This window comes from Frieseomelitta varia, unplaced genomic scaffold, assembly GCF_011392965.1.
Source record: "Frieseomelitta varia isolate USP_RPSP 00005682 unplaced genomic scaffold, Fvar_1.2 scaffold_805, whole genome shotgun sequence".
Lineage (NCBI taxonomy): Eukaryota > Metazoa > Arthropoda > Insecta > Hymenoptera > Apidae > Frieseomelitta > Frieseomelitta varia.
This window is the reverse complement of record NW_025110596.1, coordinates 106,805-127,611: the sequence shown is the minus strand read 5'-3', so window position 1 is coordinate 127,611 and position 20,807 is coordinate 106,805. Positions and strand designations below refer to the sequence as shown.

Below are 20,807 nucleotides of genomic sequence, written 5' to 3'. Positions count from 1 at the left end.
TGGCCATCGCGAAGCCAACAGCCGTCGAAAATAAAACACCCGGTCGATGTAACGAGGTTGTCGCGTCTGTCGCTCCGTGCATGTGGCTCTCGTCCCTCGAAATTCAAGCGTTCCACACGCTCTGTGAAATATATCTTTCGTCCCGTGTTATATTCGGGCTGAGACGTGCAGCTCGCGTAAAATTCGATCGGGCAGGCTAGACTCGTCGACTTCGTAAATTCCTCCGACGACACGCGGCGTCGTCGTCGTTCACTCGTAAACGCTCTGGCTCGTAAACGTTTTATACTTTTCATTCTGGGCACGAGCTGTTGCGCGTAGCTGTCCTCCTCGCAGATATAAAGCTCCACCGGCTCCAGTTCGCGACAATGCGATCGTCCGGGCGGGATGCAAGGTGAACGAGACGAGACGAGATTCTCGTAAAACACGCGAGCCTATTCGCTTGTAAAGAAAAGGGAATACTTTCACGTTGCACGTAGTTTGGGGAAATGGCGAATCTTGGAACGGATTCGCTCGTCGTAAAATTCGCGCTTACATGCGACGCTTCGCATCGCGGTTTTATTTAGCAGTGCGTTCACCCGTGTGACGCATTGTTCGTCATTGAAGCCATTATCTTCCAGAGAGTGTTGACGGCGGAGGAGCAAGGCAGGAGGATGGCCTCTAATAGAGTTCCCTTCGTAACCGCTTCCTGTCCGGATCCGAGTCCGCCGCTTTACTTTACCAACCGCCTAGCAACCGTGCCAGCCGACCACGTTACCCCTTCTCGCTTATACACTTCGTTTATATTAATTCTACGCGGCAGAAGGTTTACTGCCGGTAAACTTTACTAAACCCGCCTTAAAGACCCGCCGCCCGGTGTGTATCTCGTTTAACGCAGTCGTCGCCAGGGTTTATGCACGCTATGTGAAATCTTACCAGCTTCCTTCGCCGGACGACACTGCCGCGCGTTCTTCACATACAAATTGCCTTAACGCCGTTACCAGTTCGTAGAAATCTTTTGGATGTTGGTTGGCAATCTTGAATCGTGAATTTGAACGAGGTTGAGATTCACCTTGTTACTTTTCAAATCATTGATTTGTATGTTTTTCAGTACATGTCAAGCTAGGCAGATTCAACTACACGTTGTCTACTCGATCATTAGGCGATTTCACGCTGCTTTTCTCCTGCTGGTCAAGAATCGGATCCACACTCTTTCTCGACATGCGCTGACTCGTTGCCATTCATTCTCTTTTCTTTCTTTTTCTCGTATCCTTAAACACTAACACGCACTCCGGCACTTGATGTATACCTATTCCTTTTACGAAAATAATACAACTAATTGTCAATTTAATACAGGGAACAATGTAACAGAATAACTTTTAGACACGGAAGAAGTTATATGTTAGGGGTACTCGCAAGTAATGTCGTTTTTTGAACAACTGTGCAAAATTTTATTTTATTTAACAGTTAATACAGTTTTAATCTACAGTATAATTTAACAATACAGCATACTAAATCTCAATAAGTTGAATTATTGTCACCATTATATATTATTGTAGGCGGCAATGTTTATTAAATTTGAAGGAAACGACGTTATTTATGAGTGTCCCTAATACTTTTATCCTTTTTATATAAGAGTTAAACAAAACGAAAGGAATAACAATGAACACAGAATTTGGAACCAAATTTTTAAACTGGTCATTTTATGTTTAATATTTTGATAATATATAATTTTACAATTATTGCAAATAATTGCCTGAGCCGTTTTCAGGTCATAAACGTGACCTGCGATAGATTTTAGTGTTGGATGACTAACAATATTAACTTATTGTATTGTTAGTGCTAACACTGAGTCAGTAATCGTCTTTCGAAAGTGTTCTACAAACGCTTATTCATAGGGGAAATTCCAATAAAATTTCTTTCCTCCTCTCTTGGACTTACCACAAAATTACAAAGAGACGTGCTAAGAAGAGAAGGAGACTCAGTCAAAAATATCAAGTGTCGTCCCTGTAAAAAAACATACTGTTATACAACTACATACTCGTACAATTCGACGCTTGTACAAAAATGCTGCCAGTTCGTCCAACTCGTTCAATTCCCACCTTTTCTTTACTCCCGAGTATCATTTACAGTCTTCTTCAGGTAGCACCCTTATTGCTTCTAGGGATTTCGCAATTCTGAAGATCCTTTGTTCCATATTTTTCCTTTAATGTGAAGTTTATTCCACTGCCGACATTCCTTTGCACTCCTACAATTATAATAAGTAAAGAACAAAAATATAATTGCAAAAAAATGTAATCTCTCTCGATACGCAAAACTAACTTCGCAGAGAGTGACGAGGAACGATCGAGACAAGGTCTCTCTCTCTCTGTCGTTGCTACCTCGACGAGGATGTTCCATCCAAGCTAACGTGAGCTCCGCGTGATTGCACAGGTTCAGGCTCCGGCTCCGGAAGCAGCGGATGCGCGTCCAGCACCCTTGGCACGCTACCACTGAATCGCTGTTACTCGTCGCTGCCGAGAGGCGCGTTGGCAGCTTACGGCAGTTTAACGAGGCCCGCCACTTTGCCGCGACTTCCCCTCGGGCTTGGCCTTGGTCCTGCGCCCGCCACCGGGAACGGGCCGCTGCCGCAGAACGACAGGGACAGGGACAGCAACGGCAGCAGCAAGAGAAACAGCGACAGCGTCCTCTGTCATCGTTTGCCATTGCTGCACCCGTTGCCCACGTGCGACGTTACCAGCCACCAAGGAACTGGCTTTCACGAGATCTTCAACGCTATCAGGTGAGAATTATATCCTGTCCTCGTTTCGGAAACGATCGTCGATCGATCGTGGCCGTGGCGAGTCGATCTGAAACTGTCCGGCGGACGGAGTCGACGCTGTTTTAACCACTTGCGCTGGGAACTTGGGATTGCGGACCATAACGAGTGGCCAAACACCGTCTACAATATATTCGTTTCGCTTTCCCTTCGAACTCGTCGGCATCACTGGATAGAAATTCTTGAGAAGTAACAAATTTATTATTTTGTTTCACTTAGATATACTATTATAATAATATACTTAGTATTTAATATAATATAATGTACTTATTATTTTGTTTCACTTAAATATACTTAAAACTGAGATAATATTACAATTTTGGAACGAGAAGTTCTCGACGTTCCAGCGCAAGCACGTTTAATCGTGAACAATGGTGGCCGTTTCGAAATCTTATTGGATTGTTAAATTATTATTAATTAATTATTAATTTCGAAATCTTATGGTGGAGTTAATCTAAAAGTGAAAACGTAAGGTAAAATCACTCAAAATCAATCAAAAGTGAATGGCCTCACGTTTGATATTCGCGGACGGAAAATTGAAATGAATTCGCGGTTCGGCCAAAACCACAGAGATTGGCGCCGGTCGCCGCGTAACTCGATAGGCCACGGCGCGAAACGTCGCGGCGAGTTCTTCGACGTGAAAGTTCTCGAGATTTGGTCCTCGAGAACAGCCGGCAAATGAGTTATGGAAATTAAAGAGACGAGGGAGAGTGGCCATTCAGGGAATTATACGAACTTCCGCTGGAAAGTTTCAGCAAAGAGCGTGCTTCCCTTCAGGATGGACGATTGTTAGACGAGGAATTTAAAGGCGACGAGGGAAGGAATGGGGAGGGATGTGGATTGCGTCAACATCGTTCTTGCAAGGTCGTGGAAATTGCGGAAATTCCACCCTCGTCTCTCGCTGACTCTCGGAAAGCGGTGGCGAAAATTTCGCGACTGAAAGTCCGTTGTTTGCATGTTCGCGAATGTATTTCAAGTCCCTCGGAACTGAAAGAACGATACTCTACTCGCGAGTGCGAAATATCGATCAACGGTCGTTGCTGCGGCACTCCATGGAGTTTCGTCGGAGCCAACGAGTTTTCGAACAGAGAATTCTATCGCTTGCCTGCGGCGCGTCCGGATTCGCCGTGCTGGGTGTTAATTTCAAACCTCACCTGCTCGTCACCTGGAAACCGTTCATTGTTCGCGCCCATGTCCCCTCGAAAAGATCTCCGTTTCAGCTTTCTGTAGTTCCATTACACGGCCCGCAATGGAATTCCTTCATCTGCATTTCACGTCATAATTCGGACGTCCACGAGCCGCCGGGAGAAATTTCATTCAAATTCCCGGGTGTAACCACCTCGAATAATCTCGCGGTCGCCAGTTTTCCTTTGCCCTGGCAACCTTCCGAACCGGATACCCGAGATTTTTCAAATATCAAGCACGTCACCGGAGAAAAAGCGGAATAGCCCATCTCCGCGTAATTTCGTTCGAAAAACGAAAGGCATTTAATTTTTCTCGATTGTTTGAATTTTCTAAATAATACTTTTTTTTTTTTCTTACACCGCGCGACAATAGTAATGGTTTAATATATATGGAAAAAGAAAAAAGAATAAAATAAAAGAAGAAACGTGAGCTTAGTCAAACACGGGATTATACGATTAGACGCGTCAACTTTGAGGACCCGTTTTGATTTCACGCGCATCGAGGAACCGTAAAACCGACAGGAAAGCAGGAGCCCCGAAGCGTGGAACGATGTGGAAGGCTGCGCGAGAATCGTCGTAAAAAGAATGACGATGGCGTCCGTGTTTTTCTTCTATTGATTGTGGTCTGGACCATTTGTACCGCGACGCGTTGATGAAAAGGCAGAAAGAAAGGCGCGCCGCTCTCGCGGCCTTTATGAATCCGTTTACGAGCCGGATGCCTCCGGATGCGACGCGTGGCGCGTTGGTACACACAGTGGAACGGAAGTGGACCCAGCTGGTGCCGAATCCGTCGCTCATTGTTTCTCCGTTTACGAGCAAACGCGCGTCAACCCTTGGCCTTCTCGCTTTGGTCGAAAACAATGAATTCAGTCTCGTCTCGAAATTTTCATCGAGTCGAACATTGTTTGTATTTGTATTATATGACGCTTCGATCGTTTTCAGCCGCGAGGAATATTAACGAAAACATATTTCCAAGGGGCGGCACAGGGGAAATTTTTCTCGGAAATATTTTTCTCTCTCCCGAGGCGAGGTGCAATTTGCTCGCGTCTCTGACGGGCCCGCGTCTCTGTTTTTAATTAAAAAACATCGTCGAGCCATTCGTACGCGCGCGGAGCGGCTATCCCGCGTGCACGGGCCGTGTTTCCGAATCACCGTGACGCACCGGAACGCGGACAAGTCGAAAAATTCTTGAACCGACGTTCCAACTGTCGATTTCCATGGATTTCCATAAATGAAAAACAGTGTTGGACTTTGAAAAACAAAACCGTTCTTTCTACCCAACGGGGAGAAAAACTTTTTTTCGAATTTTGTAAACTGTAAGATTGACTTGATGAAAAAAAAGAAAAAATAAATAAATAGAAAAAGAAATAAGAAAGTATCGGACGAAAACGCGGCGCGGTTAACGTTGTTAAACGTTGTCTGGATCGCTCGGATAGACGCGGCCCGTGCCCAGAACTTCGGACAATCTTCTTTGAGTGCAGTTGGGAGACGAAACAGCGAGGAGGAGGCTGGAACTTCTTGCTCGGCGCAATTAACTTGTTTACGACTTGCAATAGCTACGTGTATCCCTCGACTCTTGCTTCCTCTCCGCGTTTCTTCATTCGTTTAGAGAAATTTTTCTGCGACTGTTCTTTCCTCTTTTCTCGTCCGGGCACGACGTAGCACCGAGCGAGTCGAGGGCAAATGTAATTCACCGAGTGCTAACGCTGTTCCAACAACAAGTCGCAACAGGGTTTCTCGTTCGATTGTTTCGGAAATCTCAGTGTTCCGTTGTCCGCTAATTTATCGAGACGGTTTTTACGTTCGAAAGGGTATTGCGTGGGCGTTGCGTGTGACGCTCAAAAGAAAAATCAATCTGGAGCGCGATACCCGAAATGCATACGTCGCGCAGCCACGGTGATTCATTGGCTACCTGCTAGCCGTTTATTCTCATCGAGCAGGGCAAACGTTCTCCAGAAGCGAGCGATACCGCGGTTAAAATTGAGAGAGAGAGAGAGAGAGAGAGAGAGAGAGAAAGAGAGGAACGAGGACTGATACGCGCTTTGATTTAAAGTATCACTTTTATTGGCCCCGAGTAGCTTATTCGCCGCGAGCGGTCCGAATGAAGTGTTTATTCTCGACGAGCGATTCAAAGCCGGCACGTACCTTTCGCAGGCCATATTTCTCCCGCGACAGATACGTCTTGCCCACTCGCTACGATTTACTTTGTGCCCGCTACCATTAAAGGTTCGCCATTAGGCTTCGCCAAGCCGTATCGCGCCACCGAGCTAACAGTCCGAGTAAATATCCTGCGAAAAATGGATCCTGACCGAACTGGACCAACAAGTAAGAAAATTTCTCCCATTCTCGACGTAACGAGATAGGTTTGATTTATTCCCACTTGGTCGCGTAGCAGGCCGATTAATGAAACGCGATACAAGTCGATTAATCAAGCATAGGTCTCTCCGCGCGTGCCAGCGGATGATCTGATTTGTCGGGGAACTGTTCGATTTGCAAGCGACCCGGCGAATAATCAATACCACCCGCCGGAACCGATCTCGTTAAACAGAGACCGGGCCCGCGTTACCTCGCTTCTTGCGGCCATAATTACATTTACTTACCTCGGACCTTCATTTTTGTAATTTCCTCGCCGATCCCTTTTCCCCTTTTTCGTCCGTCCGTCCGTCCGTCCGTCCGGGCCAGCGGGGCGAACGAGATTTAATTAAAAGTCTATCTGCGTTCAATTAATAAAAAAGGGGGACCAGCCCCCCTCCCCCTTGCCTGGACTGGATAGTACCAGTGTAATCATCGATCCTGCGTAATTACTGGGCTTGTCAGTTGCTTTGATTAAATCCTCCTTCTTCCCTTTTCTCGATTCTTCTCCCTCCCTCTCGCCGGTTATCCTGAAACAGAAGTGGCAGAGGACGGCAGTCTGTTAATGTTGCATGCAAATTGCAACGCGTTACATTTTAATGTAGATCATAAGCTGTGGAATTTGGGTTGCAATCCGTGATTGCAGATTAGAGACTCGCATGAACGTTCGGATTAAATTTTTTTCTCTTTTTACCTCGTTACGAACGTAATGGAAAGCCTTGTTAGTCCTATCTCGTATTATTGGCCCACTTTTCCTATGCTAATTCACCATTTCTTCTCCTGGTCGGAGAGAGAGAGAGAGAGAGAGAGAGTTCATGATCCTCCCCCAATTATCGATACTATTCACCCCTCCCCCGAGTGGATTCTTGTTAGAATTTGAATCCAGTTCAATTGCGTCGTAACGACACTGAGAGCCCACTTTCCTTCTCACCCCCTCCCACCTTTTCAAGTGTTTATTCGCGATAATGTTTAATAATGTTAGGCCAGCGTAGCAAAAACAAAATCGATCGATAATGTTCGAAAATAATCGAATTGACCGTTGTAAAAACATTATTAATATAAAAAAGTATTGTAAAAAGTATTACAAGAATGTGTAATCGGCAGTTTAAGTGTTTTGAATAAATTATGAAAAATTTTAAATGACATTTAGAATTGTTATAGTAGAAACAATGCAGCAATTTAATTATTATTATGTAAATAAAGTGTTAGAAATAATCGTTAATGTCAGTGTTCAAACAACTGGGATACTCGAAAATTTGATTACAATTTAGAATTTATGCATCATTATTATATAAGTACAGGCTGTGGTATTAATTTTCGAGTCGACTTGCGTAGAAAATGATATTATTAATCGGCCATTCAACGTCAAGTTCAGACCATTGTGTGAAATTTTCTATTTTCATCAAAAAAAAAAAAAATTTCCTTTTAACCTCTTGCGCTGGAATGACATGCCACGCACGTCGAGAACTTTCTGTTCCAAAGTTGTAATATTATCTCAATTTTAAGTACATTTAAGTAAAACAAAATAATAAGTATATTATATTATATTAAATACTAAGTATATTATTATAATAGTATATCTAAGTAAAACAAAATAATAAATCCATTACTTCTCAATAATTTCTATCCAGCGATGTCATACCGACAAGTATACGGTTTGGTCACTCGCTATGGTCCGCAGTTCAGTTTGCCAGCGCAAGTGGTTAAAATTCCTCTACCAATTCGTGAAAATAGTAGTCAGCTAATCGATGACGATTTATCCAATTCCCCAGAGAGCCGAACTGCAAGCTGAGATCGTTGAACGTGTCCAAGTGTTTGCTGGGCGGATTAGACGCGGGCTGCCTGGGCGAGACCATTAGAAGGGCGCGGAATTTGGATGCTCTAAGAGCTGCCGGTGCGTCCAGACCGGCGGACGTGATGCCGTTGGTCCTCGCGCTGACAGAGGCGCCCTGTCTTCAGCTTCTTGATCTGGCCAGTCCACGTCTAGCCCTCGACGATCATCCTTCCAGGCTGCTCTGTCACGCACTCGCCAGGAACACCACTCTCAAGCTACTCAGTCTCGAGGGATGGACTTTTAGAATAGAGGTGAGTTCAACGCGTGAAATTTTCACGATCAGTGGTTGCGTCGCATTACAGCCGCTAACGAAATCGCGAAAATGTCTGGTGCATAACGTAGGCAACACGCGTGAAAGGCGAGTCTGTTTAAAGACTCTCGCAAGTCTATATGTTAGAAAAGAAAATATATTGCGCACTGTTTAAATAAATACATAACGAACAGAAAGTGTTATATTCTGACATATAACAGTATAAACTAACCTGTAGAAGGAGCAGATATAAAAATCACATTAGCTCTTTCACATCGTTCACAGACATTCTGGATTAATAAAAAAAAAAAAACAAAACACAATGTCGCGAATATCGTACGCTATATACTATATGCGTGTTGTAAAATTAATTGGTAAAGAGAAGTCAAATGAACCGATTTCCCTGAAAACTTGCCACGTTCCAGCCGGATAATCTCCCCGCAAGAAAGTAAATTGGCAAGAGGGCGATAATTCGAGGGCGAAAGAACAGTGGCTGCTGATTTGTATTCGTCGAGCAGCCGTACACGAGGGGAGGGAAGAGCCATAAAAGTCCAAGGGAGGAAAAATAAAAGGGCGGGGGCGTCGAGTAAGAATCGTTCGAGCGGCAGGCTTGCCGTTTCCCGGTTGGTGGCTCGCAATTCCGAAAGTGCTGCTGGCTGGTAATATCCCCGGTGCTGCTGCTCCGCAGCTGGCCGTAGCTATGCAGCAGAAAGTTGCATAACGGTCCCGACCGCCGCGTCCGACAAGAGAAAAAGAAAAAGAAAAAAAAAGAGAGAGAGAGAGAGAGAGAGAGAGCAGAATTCCAACTAGCCGTCTCGATAACAGCGTCTGAAAAGTTCGTGTAAGCTCGCTCGTGGCCGCTCGAACCTTCTTCAATTCTTTTCTTCCCGCCGATCACCGCTTTGACAACGCAAAACAAAAAACAACCGAGAGTGCGTTAAACTGGCAGACGGATGGCGAAAAATTCGGCTTACTCCGCGTTACCGATTCCATGTAAATGCTAACTGAAAATGCTTCCGAATCAATACAGTTTCACTGGTCTATCCGATTTCGTCCGTGATTCAGGATTCAGCTCGTGATTGTCAGTATGTAGAATGTATCGTTAGAAACTAGATTACAACTCGTGACCGTTTTCTACCCTCAAGAGTCGCGAGCATGAATTGAATCTTGCTTCCTCAAGCTTTTCTTAAGAGAATAAATTAAAGAAAAAAAAAAAGAGAAAAAGGAGGAACGATCACGCGATCAATGCCAAACGAACGGACGCGAACTTCTCCGGTTACGGTGTTCGAGGTTTCGAACGAAGTTACGAACACAGCGGGATCCATAAAAGAAACTGATGAGGTGTCCAGGGTCTACTAACAGTAGTAACTCGGTGGCTCGTAAAAAGAATCACTCGAGAAGTCTGCGGTTTCCAGCCGTGGGACTCTCCTCCCCCCTCAAGTCACGGGGATCTCTCTTCGCTCTCGTATCTCGGTGCTCTTCTTCTTCTTTGGAATTTTTAACGACACCGCAAGACGAATCGGCTCTGGAAATTCCATCGAGTTCCTCCCCGCCACTTCGTCCTCCAGTCTAACCAACTTCGACGGCGGTTGAAACGAGCGACCGGAAAGCGACCCGGTTCCGCAGACAGGAAATTCGACCGTTTTCACGCGACGAATATTCGCCGATTTTCTCCCCCTCTCGCACGCCACGCCGGCGAACGTAACGATTTCCCTCGCAAACCAGCGGAAACGCGCCAACGAGATTGGACGTTCCACGAACGATTACACGCGCGCGGCTCTCCCTAAACGCGTCGCCTAATCAGATTTATGACGCCGAGATTTCGCAACGACCGACTGCCGTGCCGGGGAGTCGAACCATCGGGCGACAGGTGTCCCTGATGCGCGTTATTTTCACACCGCGCTTTGATTAACGTCGAGAACCACTGGGGACGCGGTAGGCAATTGTACGTCGATTACTGCAATTTCATCGCCCGTTGCCCGTCCCCTCCGTTGAATAATTCGGAAGACTGAACCGATAAAACAACGTTGGGCTGGCTCGACGACGGGGATGGCTTCGATGGCAATTACTTTCGAACGCCAGGACGAAGATGTTTTGTTCGAGACAAAGTCGGTAACGAGTTGAACTTGGTCGCCGATTATAAACGAAACTTGGTCCTCCTCTCCCGTTCGTCTCGCTTTCCGCTTTACATGTTTAGTCGCGCCTAGAGTCGGTGTTATCCATCCGCACGTACATATTTCTCGAGTGTACATAACGTGGATATATCTCTTAAATGTTCCTTCCATTGAACCTTTTAACCTTCTCCACGCCGTGAGCCATTGTCGGCGACGAGCCATTGTCTTCGGTGAAGCACGAGAAATGGGGCAAAAGAGACAGCCGAAAAGAGAAAACACGACCGCGAAGATAATCCTAGCGGGGTGCATCGGCGGATTATCCGAGAAGTCGGATAAGCAATTAATCGTCGGCGATTAATGCTCGGTGGAGCGGAGCGGAGCGTGTGAAAGAAGACAAAGGACGAGCGACTTGGGGCATTGTTTGAGTTCGCGCATTAATTGCAAGGGGGGAGGAAACCTCCGCGTGAAAAGGTTAAAAGGTCCGATCGTTTTCGGTGAGGAAAGTCAGCGACGCGGGAAATTGTTTTGGTCGCAAACGTCGTCGTCTCACCGTGTCAATTTACGGTGGATCCTGTTTACTCGAAGCTCGGCTCGAACTCAATTAACTAATGTGAACGTACGTGAAGATGGGAAGATGGCTTACGAGCTCGTCGTCGAAGTTGCGGGCGCGCCGCGTTTCTCTAATTAGCGAGCAGTTACCGTTTCGAACTACTACTTCGATCGTCTGAAACGTCTTCATGAATAATACAACGCGCCCTATTTTATCGCGATCTCGCTGTTGCCGCCTTCGAGGGAACGTTCCAGCTACCAGGAAACGCAGCTCCCAATTTCACGGACGTTTAAGATGGGACACGGGTTCGACAAATATTCGACGTTCTATTTTTAACGCTGGCTCAAAGAGCGAAACGTAGAGCCGCGCGATAGAGGATAATATTGACTCTGCGAAGAGCCAAACTGTCGGCGGGCCGACCAAACACCGAGCCGCTCCACTGATTCTGACGCTTCGCTAACTTTCCCGCTTTAATTGGAAACCCATCGTTATGCAGGGTGCGTGACGTGGAAGGGAAGGAAATTTGCCAACTGCCCCTGGCCACCGCCACAGGTGAAACCGTCGAACGGGGGAAGAATCACAAGCCGTAAAAATTCTCTTTGTAGGAATTATTCGATCGGCGTCTGGCTGGGGACGTTCCTTTTCTACTGACTGAGCATCGAAGCTCGTTCCTACCGTCGCCAGCCAACCACCGTGAACTCCTTTGTTCCTCTTCTTGTCCGTATTTCGTCCCCTAGAAAATGCCATTCGTCGTTCTATTTGTCGAAGACGTATCGGAATAATGAAAAAACGAGAAAAGAAGAGAGAAGAAGAAGAAGAAGAAGAAAAAGAGGAATGTAAGAACGAAACTGAATTCGTCTCTTGTTCTTCTTCCGAAAGGTCGAACAGACTTGGAGAGTAAGCGTAAAAAATTTCGAATGCCAATTACGACCAGTCGTCAAAGCATCTATACTACCGGAAATACGATGTACCTACGTGTCACGGACTCCAAAGGAGCCCTTCGTGCAATTATCATAAAATTCGGGACTGCTCGTTCGCGTCATTGCTCCGTTCTTCTTCTTTCAAGAAGAGCTGTTATTTCACGAAATTGGCAGATCGAAAGTAGGCTAGGGCCGGGATTGATAGGAAGAAAACGAGGATAAACGCGTTTTCTCTCCGATAAAACGGATCTCCGTTTATACCCGCTCATCCGGAAGCCGTCCAACGCGTTGTTCCACGCGAGATTTATGTTTGCCCATGTCGCTTTATTATTCCGAATGCGTCGCGACGTTCCCGGGACGACGCAACCAATTTATTCCTGCTGATATCGCTCGAGGCTGATCAGCTGCGATCCTTTGCCAACTGGGAGACAACGAGAAAATTAATTAGAATTGTTGCTATACGAGAGAGTATTTTATTATCACTTTTATACACAGTAGATTCGTATTTTCTGTTGGCGGCCTCAAAGGCGACTGTTGTAGTTTCAAATGTGCCAGACAAATAATGTCCTTGATTCTGGGTTTACGATCGATCTGTAATCGATAAATAGTTGTACCTATCGATCCCAGATGGCGAAATTGTTTCTTGTCGATATTGTCGGTTTCCTAACAAGAATGACTGACGATTTTTTTTAGTTTCGCCTGGTCGTAGTAAAAAGTATATGCAGAGTGCAAAGAAAAATTTGCCCGTGGCTGTCATAGGTGAAATCTACACCTTTCATTCGAGAGAGATGTAAAGAATCTGCCGTAAAATTGATCTTGACCTTGAATTTCATTTTTTTATTGTATTCTACTCATCACGAAAATAAGACTTTCAAGAAACCTAATAGTTCTTTTGAAAAAATGCTAAAAAATGTTTCTTAATCATTTTGTGGACACATGCGTGCTAACAGCGACTTTATGATTGTCGTTACTGTTATGATGTCTGTATCACGTAGTGTTTACGCTTTGTTTATACTTATGTTAGTTTTATCATTTGATTATTTAGACTTACACTGATAGGCTACAACTATGGTAAATCAAATGTTAGCAAAACCTAATACGAAAATTACGTAAAATAGTCATGACGTATGCGTCCATAAAGAGCTATAAAGTCGCTGTTAGCACGCACACATTTTTTGCCATTTTTCAAAAGAACTATTAGGTTCCTCGGGAAAGTTGGTAGAAAACAATGCAATAAAAAAGAGAAACCTTTTCGACCTTGAAATTGCATTTCGCGGCAGGTTCTTTACGTGTATTTCGGACAAACTTTTCTTTCCACTCTGTACGTACACACGTTGGAAATGCTCGATCGTGGAGATCTCGATTCATTTAAAAGGCAAGAGGACGCGGACGAGAAATAAAGCGAGCGAAATCTCGTAGCCGAGATACTCGACGAAACCCCGGGCAAACAAGATATACATTCGCGACGCGTCCAAATGGATTTTCCATTATTAAAAATGCTGCCGTGTGATCCAATCTACTTAAATCTGCCGGCGGAGCTCCCGCGTCATGCGAACGCGGCCACGTTGTTCCGTAACCAATTTCCCCGGGAAATAGAATACAGGAGAAATGGCGCATCAAGTGAACGAATCGATCATCGCCGGCCTAGTGGAACGACCTGGCCATTACTCGGAAACGCTTCTTCAAACATCTCCCTATTTATTATCCAGCTGGATGATTTATAAGCCTGCTGCTTCTGGCTGATCGCAATAATGAAACGTTGGTCAACACCTACGGTTCGACAAATTTTTAAAGTTTCCATCTTACGCGTGATACAAAAGAAACGAGAAAGAAACGAACAGAGATCGCAGAAGTGAAATTTCTCTGATGTTTTTTTGCATCGTTTGCAAACGTATTTTCCCAATGTTCGTCGATCCGGGGACGATTCACGTTTAAATTCACTGGAACAAAGAGGAGCGGAGCCGAAATATGGGAGAGCCTCGGCCGCCATAAAACACAGACGTATGGGGTGGGGAGGACCCTGAGGTTTTCCAGACCGCTCAATGTCGTCGGTAATATTGCCTGCGATAAATTACGCGGCATCCCATTCCAGCGCGACCCATCCCGCCCCGACATCCTTTTTCCACGGATCCTGACCATCTCGTCTCCGCGTGGAGCTCGTTGAAAATTTCCATGAAAATGCCGCTGCGTCTCACGTAGTATCTCGCTCCACGCTTCTATTATGCAAACCGATCCTATGAAACATCGTTTATTCAAAACAATGTGAGAATTTCCACCGGTTTTCAACCCCGGTGAAGATGATGGCGGTCCGTGAGAAACCGGTGGTCGAAGATCAATCGCAACCACCGTCGTTCAGCGACTTTGCCTTTACTTTACTTTACCACGTCGAACGGTGAATCGATATTCATATCGGGAAGGACGTCGTTCGCGGTATCGCGATCCCGAAAGATATAAACTCGAGTTCGTTTCGACAGAAATTGCAGCCCGATAAAAAAAAAAAAAAAAAAAAAAATAAACGTTGTCGACTGCCTCTCATCGTGTCCCTACTCTGGCGGCTCTCATCGTCAGTTTCGGAATGGATTTATCAACGGACCGATGGCGGAACGTGATCGTTTAATCGCATCGGTAACGAAAACTAAACGTGCAGTAACGCACGAAAAGAGAGAAAGAGGGATTGGTGGCGGGTTGAAATGCGGGCAGGGGTCTCGGCAAGCGCATAATTCGCAGAATATCCAGGATAAATTGTGGAACCGTAAAATCCTACCGATGGCTGGGTGATATCACGCACGGAAACAATGAAGCGGGACGAACCCGGCCAGGTTTAATATAATCACGCACAAGGGTGATTATAAACAATGCAGCTCGTTCAAGTTCTCTCTCTGTCTTTCTGTCTCTCGAGCCTCTTCCTCTCTATGCTCCTCTGTCATCCCTCTCCACCTCGCTGCCGCGCTCCGCGACGTTATTGTTCGGCCTGTCACGATCTGCGATGATTTCCATTTAAAAAGAATGGTGCCACGGCTGCCGATTCATTGAATTTATGCGGCCACTCTGGTATTTTTCACCAGATACTCGACCGGACTATCGCTTTACGTATCAACCGATGACTATCGCCGAAAAACAATTTTCAAGCACGAGCCTGCTGTCGACCACCTCTTGCTTTTCACGCGTAGTACGACCTCTGATTTCGACGTTCTCGGTGTCCGTGACAGAAGTTGCGACCGATGGGACTCTCTTCTGTTGAAAGTCACGCGATACCAATCATTAAGACGAAGGCATTGTAGATTCATCGAAATCCTTCACCACGCGAAGTAGGTAATTTTGTGACTTCGTGTTTCCAAGCACCAGGAACGTTCTACGAGCCATCTAAATTTGTACACCGGAAGCTCCCCTTTTGATCTCTCTCGTTTGTTTTCCATGCACCTCGACGTCAAAAGTCCCTCCAGAAGCACAGGTTGAAAACTCGTAGAATTCAATCGATTTAATCGCATCCTCGAATCACCGACTCACCGCAGGAATTCCTGTTTCGTTGGCAAGTATTTAACAAAAGAGCGTTCTTCGGCGTGTCGACAAATAGCGGAGGTTCATTACGTTTCGCCGTGGAGCGAGGTGTTATCGCGTTCAGCCGGCGCTCGTTCCTGGTGTCACGGGACTATTACCACGATGACTTTAAGGAAAGTTAATACTCTAGAGTTAAACTCTAATATTCTAAGTATGACACTTTTTGATATCAAATACCGACGCGTATTATCACGTATGATTATAACAACGAAGGAGCACAAACTAGAGAAGTAAACTTGGCGAGAAGGCGAACAAGAAATGCTTTTATTCATAGTTTAGCTTGGGTATATATAAGACTTTATGAAGTAGAAAAAGTAGGTATCGTGTATTTGGAAAACATCTGTTGATCGCTTGAGTTGGCTTCCGAATCAGTAGTGGACCTTGACTGGATTTGGGTGATAATGCTGATTCTTGGGTTTCTGAGTCAGTAGTGGACCTTGGCTGGATTTGGATGATAAGACTGTTTAGTGAACATCTGCTGATTTCTTGGGTTGGCTTCTGAGTCAGTAGTGGATCTTGATTGAGCTTGAGGTGATAAGGTCTTCACACCGGCGTTGGCCAATTTTCTCGACGTTATTCAAACCAGAAAGGCAACGTTCTCTGCTGAAAGCGAGTCGCGCAAATCTGCCGCGGTGAAATGATTTCGCGCGAATGAATGAAGGGCCGAACACCGTTTGGATTCGAGCGCGAGGCGAAAATAATCCCGAGAGAAAAGAATCGTGAAACTCGCGAAACTTGGTTAGTAACAAGATGGAGCAACAACGAGACTGCGACGACGTTCCCTCGGACGAATGAAAGCGAAAGGATTTGCCGAGCATATCCCCCCCGTTTTAATACGTCTCGTGGTAAAATATTACGACGGCATCCTCTTTCTGCAGCTGTAGACGGATTAATTTCGGTCCAACGCCGACGAAATAGAAGCGCTCGATTAAAATACCGAGCGACACACTTGTTGCGTCGATCATCGGGCAAACATTTTTAAATCGCGGCTCGTTTGCCGAGTAACTGTTTTCACCGGCTGTTCTCACCCTCATGAAATATTCCTCTTGTATCGATTCGTCGTACAGTTTCATCGAACCGCGTTAAAAGTTCCACTCCGCGAATTTCTCCCAGTTTGGGAATTTTATCGTGAAAACGGGATTCTTCTTCGAAGCAAAAGGGGTAAAGTGGAAACGTAGCTCGGCTCAATTTCGTCACTTGACAACTGCTTTTCAAAACTGCGATTTCCACGTTCTGGCATTCATCCAGAGAGAAAGATCGTTTCCGCGAGGAAGGGATTTCGATTCTCGTTCTTCGTGGCGATTTCCAGGGCGTTGCGCCGCATTCGAAGGGAAACGAGTGATAAAACGTCGAGGAGCAAAGCGACGCGATGGCAAACCCGATTTGGAGATTAGTCGCAGCTTGTTAGCTTTAACGTCGTCGTCACCGGTGCTTCGTCTCGCGTCGCACGTCGGCGCGACGCACGCGATCCTATAATCTCGGAAGCCATTGTGCCTGCACACATCGCTTTGTTCTCGTCTCATCGCCGAGGCAACGTAATATCGCGAGCGATTTCAACGTCGCGACGCTCTCAGGCAAGCTACTTCCTCGTTTCACGCCGTTCAGCAGTCCTTCGTTAATAATGGAGACCGCCGCCACCCATCAAGGATCAAAGACCCGCGATGTGATCTCGCACGGGCAGATTTCCGGCATTCCGTTGATATCAAACCTTTGCCTCGCGATATGTCGCGTCCTATGGATTCGATTTGACAAAACGAAATTTCCACGTTGACTTTATTTAGCTTTGGAGTGTTACTGGCGGAATTGAACGGCCGGAAGGATGCGTAAAAATGTAAGAGACACGATGGTTGTTCCAGGAATCAGAGAGCCTAGCAGTATTCTCCGAGCTACTCAGATACACGAGCGTCCGCGAGCTGAGCCTTTGTAACGCCCGGCTACATCTGGCCGTCCACGAGGGTCCTTTGTCGAGATTAGGACGTCGGGACGACGCCGGGGCCGAGCTGTTGAGAGCCGCACCGCCTCCTGCCTGTCCCGCGATTGTGTTTCTCAGGCTGGCCGGTTTTCAAGTGAGTAATCCTCTTTTTCCAGACCACCGAGAGAGCGAGAAGCATAGCAGCCGCCCTCCGTCTTCTCCTTCTCGGCGAGTTTCGCAGTCGCAGAATCAAATCACCGACCGTCTTTAACGAGTCGAAACCGTGCGGATGCTTCTCCGTTCTCAAGGAATTCTCACCGCGTTTCGAGTGGATCCCCTCTTTCTCTTTGTGCCATAAATAGAGAGGTTAATTGGACCGTATCGACGTAACGTAGACTGCGATATCTAGTTGTAAGCAACTCCAACTTGACCTAAAAGCAACTCTCGTATCTCCGCGTTTTCGAGGACCCTCCCCCCGACATACCTAAATACTGGTATCGCGTGCACCAGAACAAGAAGGTAACAAGGCATAACACCGACCAACGAGAATTCGAGTCGACGTATCGAGTTGCCGGAGAATTCGACGCGAGACACGACGCGACACAACATGTTCCAGACACTCGAGTCCAGTCGAACTCGCCGATTCGTAATTCGAGGCCGTCGATGATTCGTTTGCGGTTTGGCGTCAGCGCTCGTTTCTGACCGCGATAGATTGGTCTCGGCGTTCTCTGTTGCGTCGTAAATCCAACTACGATACGACGATCGATATTACGTTCCTCGATTCGTTGCGTCAAATCTTTTGAAAAATTTCGCCACGCGAAAGACAACCGGTTCCTTTTAACTTTCGTTTCATTCCGTCCCATAAGGGATGGACTGATCAAAATTCGTACGGTGACTCTCGAAATTCGTCTTCTCGACAGATTCACTCGATCTTCTCTCTTAAAATTTTCCCCCCCGGTCGAAGAAAAAAAGAAAAAGGGAAGCCGGATTTTTACGAACAGAGCGGTGCACAGCATTATTTTTGATTCCAGGTGACAGTGAACGATCGTCTGGCGCTACGAGGGCCGCTTCTTTTGCCATTCCTCGCGGGCTTCACCGCTCTCAGCGAGCTCGACCTTTCGTTGGACAAGTCCACCATAGGAGGCAGCAGCGGGTCGTTGCTCTTCATCGACGACAAGATCCTGCAACAATTCTTCGCCTGCCTCTCCTCCCACTTTCGGAATTTACAGTCCCTGAGGATCAATTTCTGGCGAGTCACGTTGGAGGACAGCGAGAAGACGATGAGACAGATCGCGAAATACCTGAAGCTGTGCAACCTGAGTTTCCTGAAGGCGAACGGACTGATCGTGACCGACAGCGCGAAGAAGGTGCAGATGGAGCACGTGTTCGTCCAGACGATCCTCACGCACCTTCAGTATTTGACCTGGCTCTGTCTGGACGGGGTGGACTTGACGGAGAGCCAAGCTTCGAGTATTGGAAAATGCGTGAGAGATCGGTTCCCAGGTACATCGTTGGAGATCAGCGCCAAAGACGTGCACGTAAAGTCCGTGAAGGCTTTGGTTGCCGCGATAGAGGAGGGGGGAAGAGCGGAAGTCGTGTACACCGGCGGATCGAACTGTAGACTGAAGATCACGAAGATCCAGAAGAATAGCAAGAGCAAAAAGAAGTGAGGATTCGTCCGAGCATCCTTGGTTGTCGCTGACATTGAAACTTGTTGATTGTCCGGCCACGAAAGAACGTGATCATAGAAATATAACGATTGGAATTTGATCCGTAGATGAACGAAATAGATATAGAAAGAGGCAATGTTCGATGTGTTGGTTGCGCGTGACTCCCGAGTATCCGTGAACGATCCGGTGAAACGGATCTTGGAAGGAAGAAAGAGGCTAACAGAACGACTAACGCGAGAATATAAGCGCGTAGTTATATATGGAGAGAGAGAGAGAGTGATACGAGATCGACGACGTTAGCCGTAAAAGGCATAGAATAAAAATACTCGTACAATGAAGGAGGAAAGAATGGAATGAAGCCGACACTTTGTGGATTTTCGTCTTACTGTGATTTCCTTTTCTGCGCATCGTCCCTTTCATAACAATATAGATAATAGATCGTAGCGTTGTTAGCTCGAGCGTTATTCTTGATGGTCCGTTAAAAACGCAGAAAAATGTCGAAATCGTAGAGATAGGATCTTTGTTTAAAAAAAAAAGATAGAGTATATTCTCTCTCTCAAGAGAGAGAGAGAGAGAGAGAGAGAGGGAGGGAGGGAGGGAGAGAGAGAGAAGGAATAAGCAAACAAAGGAAATGGAATCGATAAACACAAAGCGAAATAAAAATTTATCGCGAGACCAAACGAAGGAAATATTTAAAAACGTATAAGAGAAAAAAAAAAAAAGAAAGAGGCTGTTGCAACTAGATACGTTCGTTGTTGTTAGATGGACTGTAAGATATGATTCAGAGTAATATATTATTATTATTATTGTCATTGCTACGATTATTATTATTATTATTATTCCTACGATCATTAGTATATTCTGATCATGATTATTAAATGTTACGATCGATTGAATTGCAATCCAAGAGTGAAATGGCTTTAACCGGATGGCGCGTTGTTGGAGACTTGATGAAATTTTATAAATTATATTCTATAGTAGCGGGTAGAAAGAAAATACGTATCCAATGAGAAACAGACATCCTCGGATTTCAGAATTATGCGATTACATGCTAAATAGAAAACGATGGCTATTACATTGTATAAAAATAAGGAAACGGAAGAGGTACATCAAAACATATGTGCGTATATCTCTGCGAGTAAATAACAACAAAAAAACGTGCAACATACAACTGCCAAATCGTAATGTAGAGTTTAATCGCGACCATTATTATATCACGAATTTGTTATTTTTTAGAATAAGCGCGATACCGATCTAGAGCGCAAGATTGTGATTTTCTGCGATCTGTTTGCCAATTTCCGAGCAGAAATTAAATTATGATACTGCCATGCACCTTACAGAAAATAATAATAACAATAATAATGAAAAAAAAAAAAAAAACAAGGGGGAAGAAACAAGTTTAACGCGAAACAAATCAACGAGTAAGTTCGATCGGCTTCAGTTCAGCTTTGTACGGAAAGCAGTTCCACGGTGTTCACTCGATTTTTAATACCGTTAGCGAGGTACCAGAGTTTTTGATTCTCTTTTAGATAGGCAAGTATAGCCTCGCAGGGACGAGAGTTCCATACAATTTTTCATTTTTGATAGTTTGTTATGTACATAAAACACCGCACGAGACACAAAGGCATCCTTATCGAAAATACGATCTGTTAAATTTTGCGAAGCCGTT

At 45.5% G+C, this 20,807-nt stretch overlaps 1 protein-coding gene across 2 annotated transcripts in view; it reads left to right on the top strand.

Moving 5' to 3' along the window:
• The window catches only part of LOC122536168, a 210,390-nt gene extending 190,730 nt beyond the window's left edge, over positions 1-19,660 (top strand). For both annotated transcript variants that reach the window (XM_043668315.1, XM_043668314.1), the window contains exons 8-11: positions 2,410-2,758; positions 8,103-8,415; positions 17,413-17,622; positions 18,500-19,660. In XM_043668315.1, the coding sequence (XP_043524250.1) occupies positions 2,410-2,758; positions 8,103-8,415; positions 17,413-17,622; positions 18,500-19,138 (1,511 nt within the window). In that variant the 3' untranslated portion in view covers positions 19,139-19,660. The remainder of the gene's footprint in view (positions 1-2,409; positions 2,759-8,102; positions 8,416-17,412; positions 17,623-18,499) is intronic.
• The last annotated feature ends 1,147 nt before the right edge of the window (positions 19,661-20,807 follow it).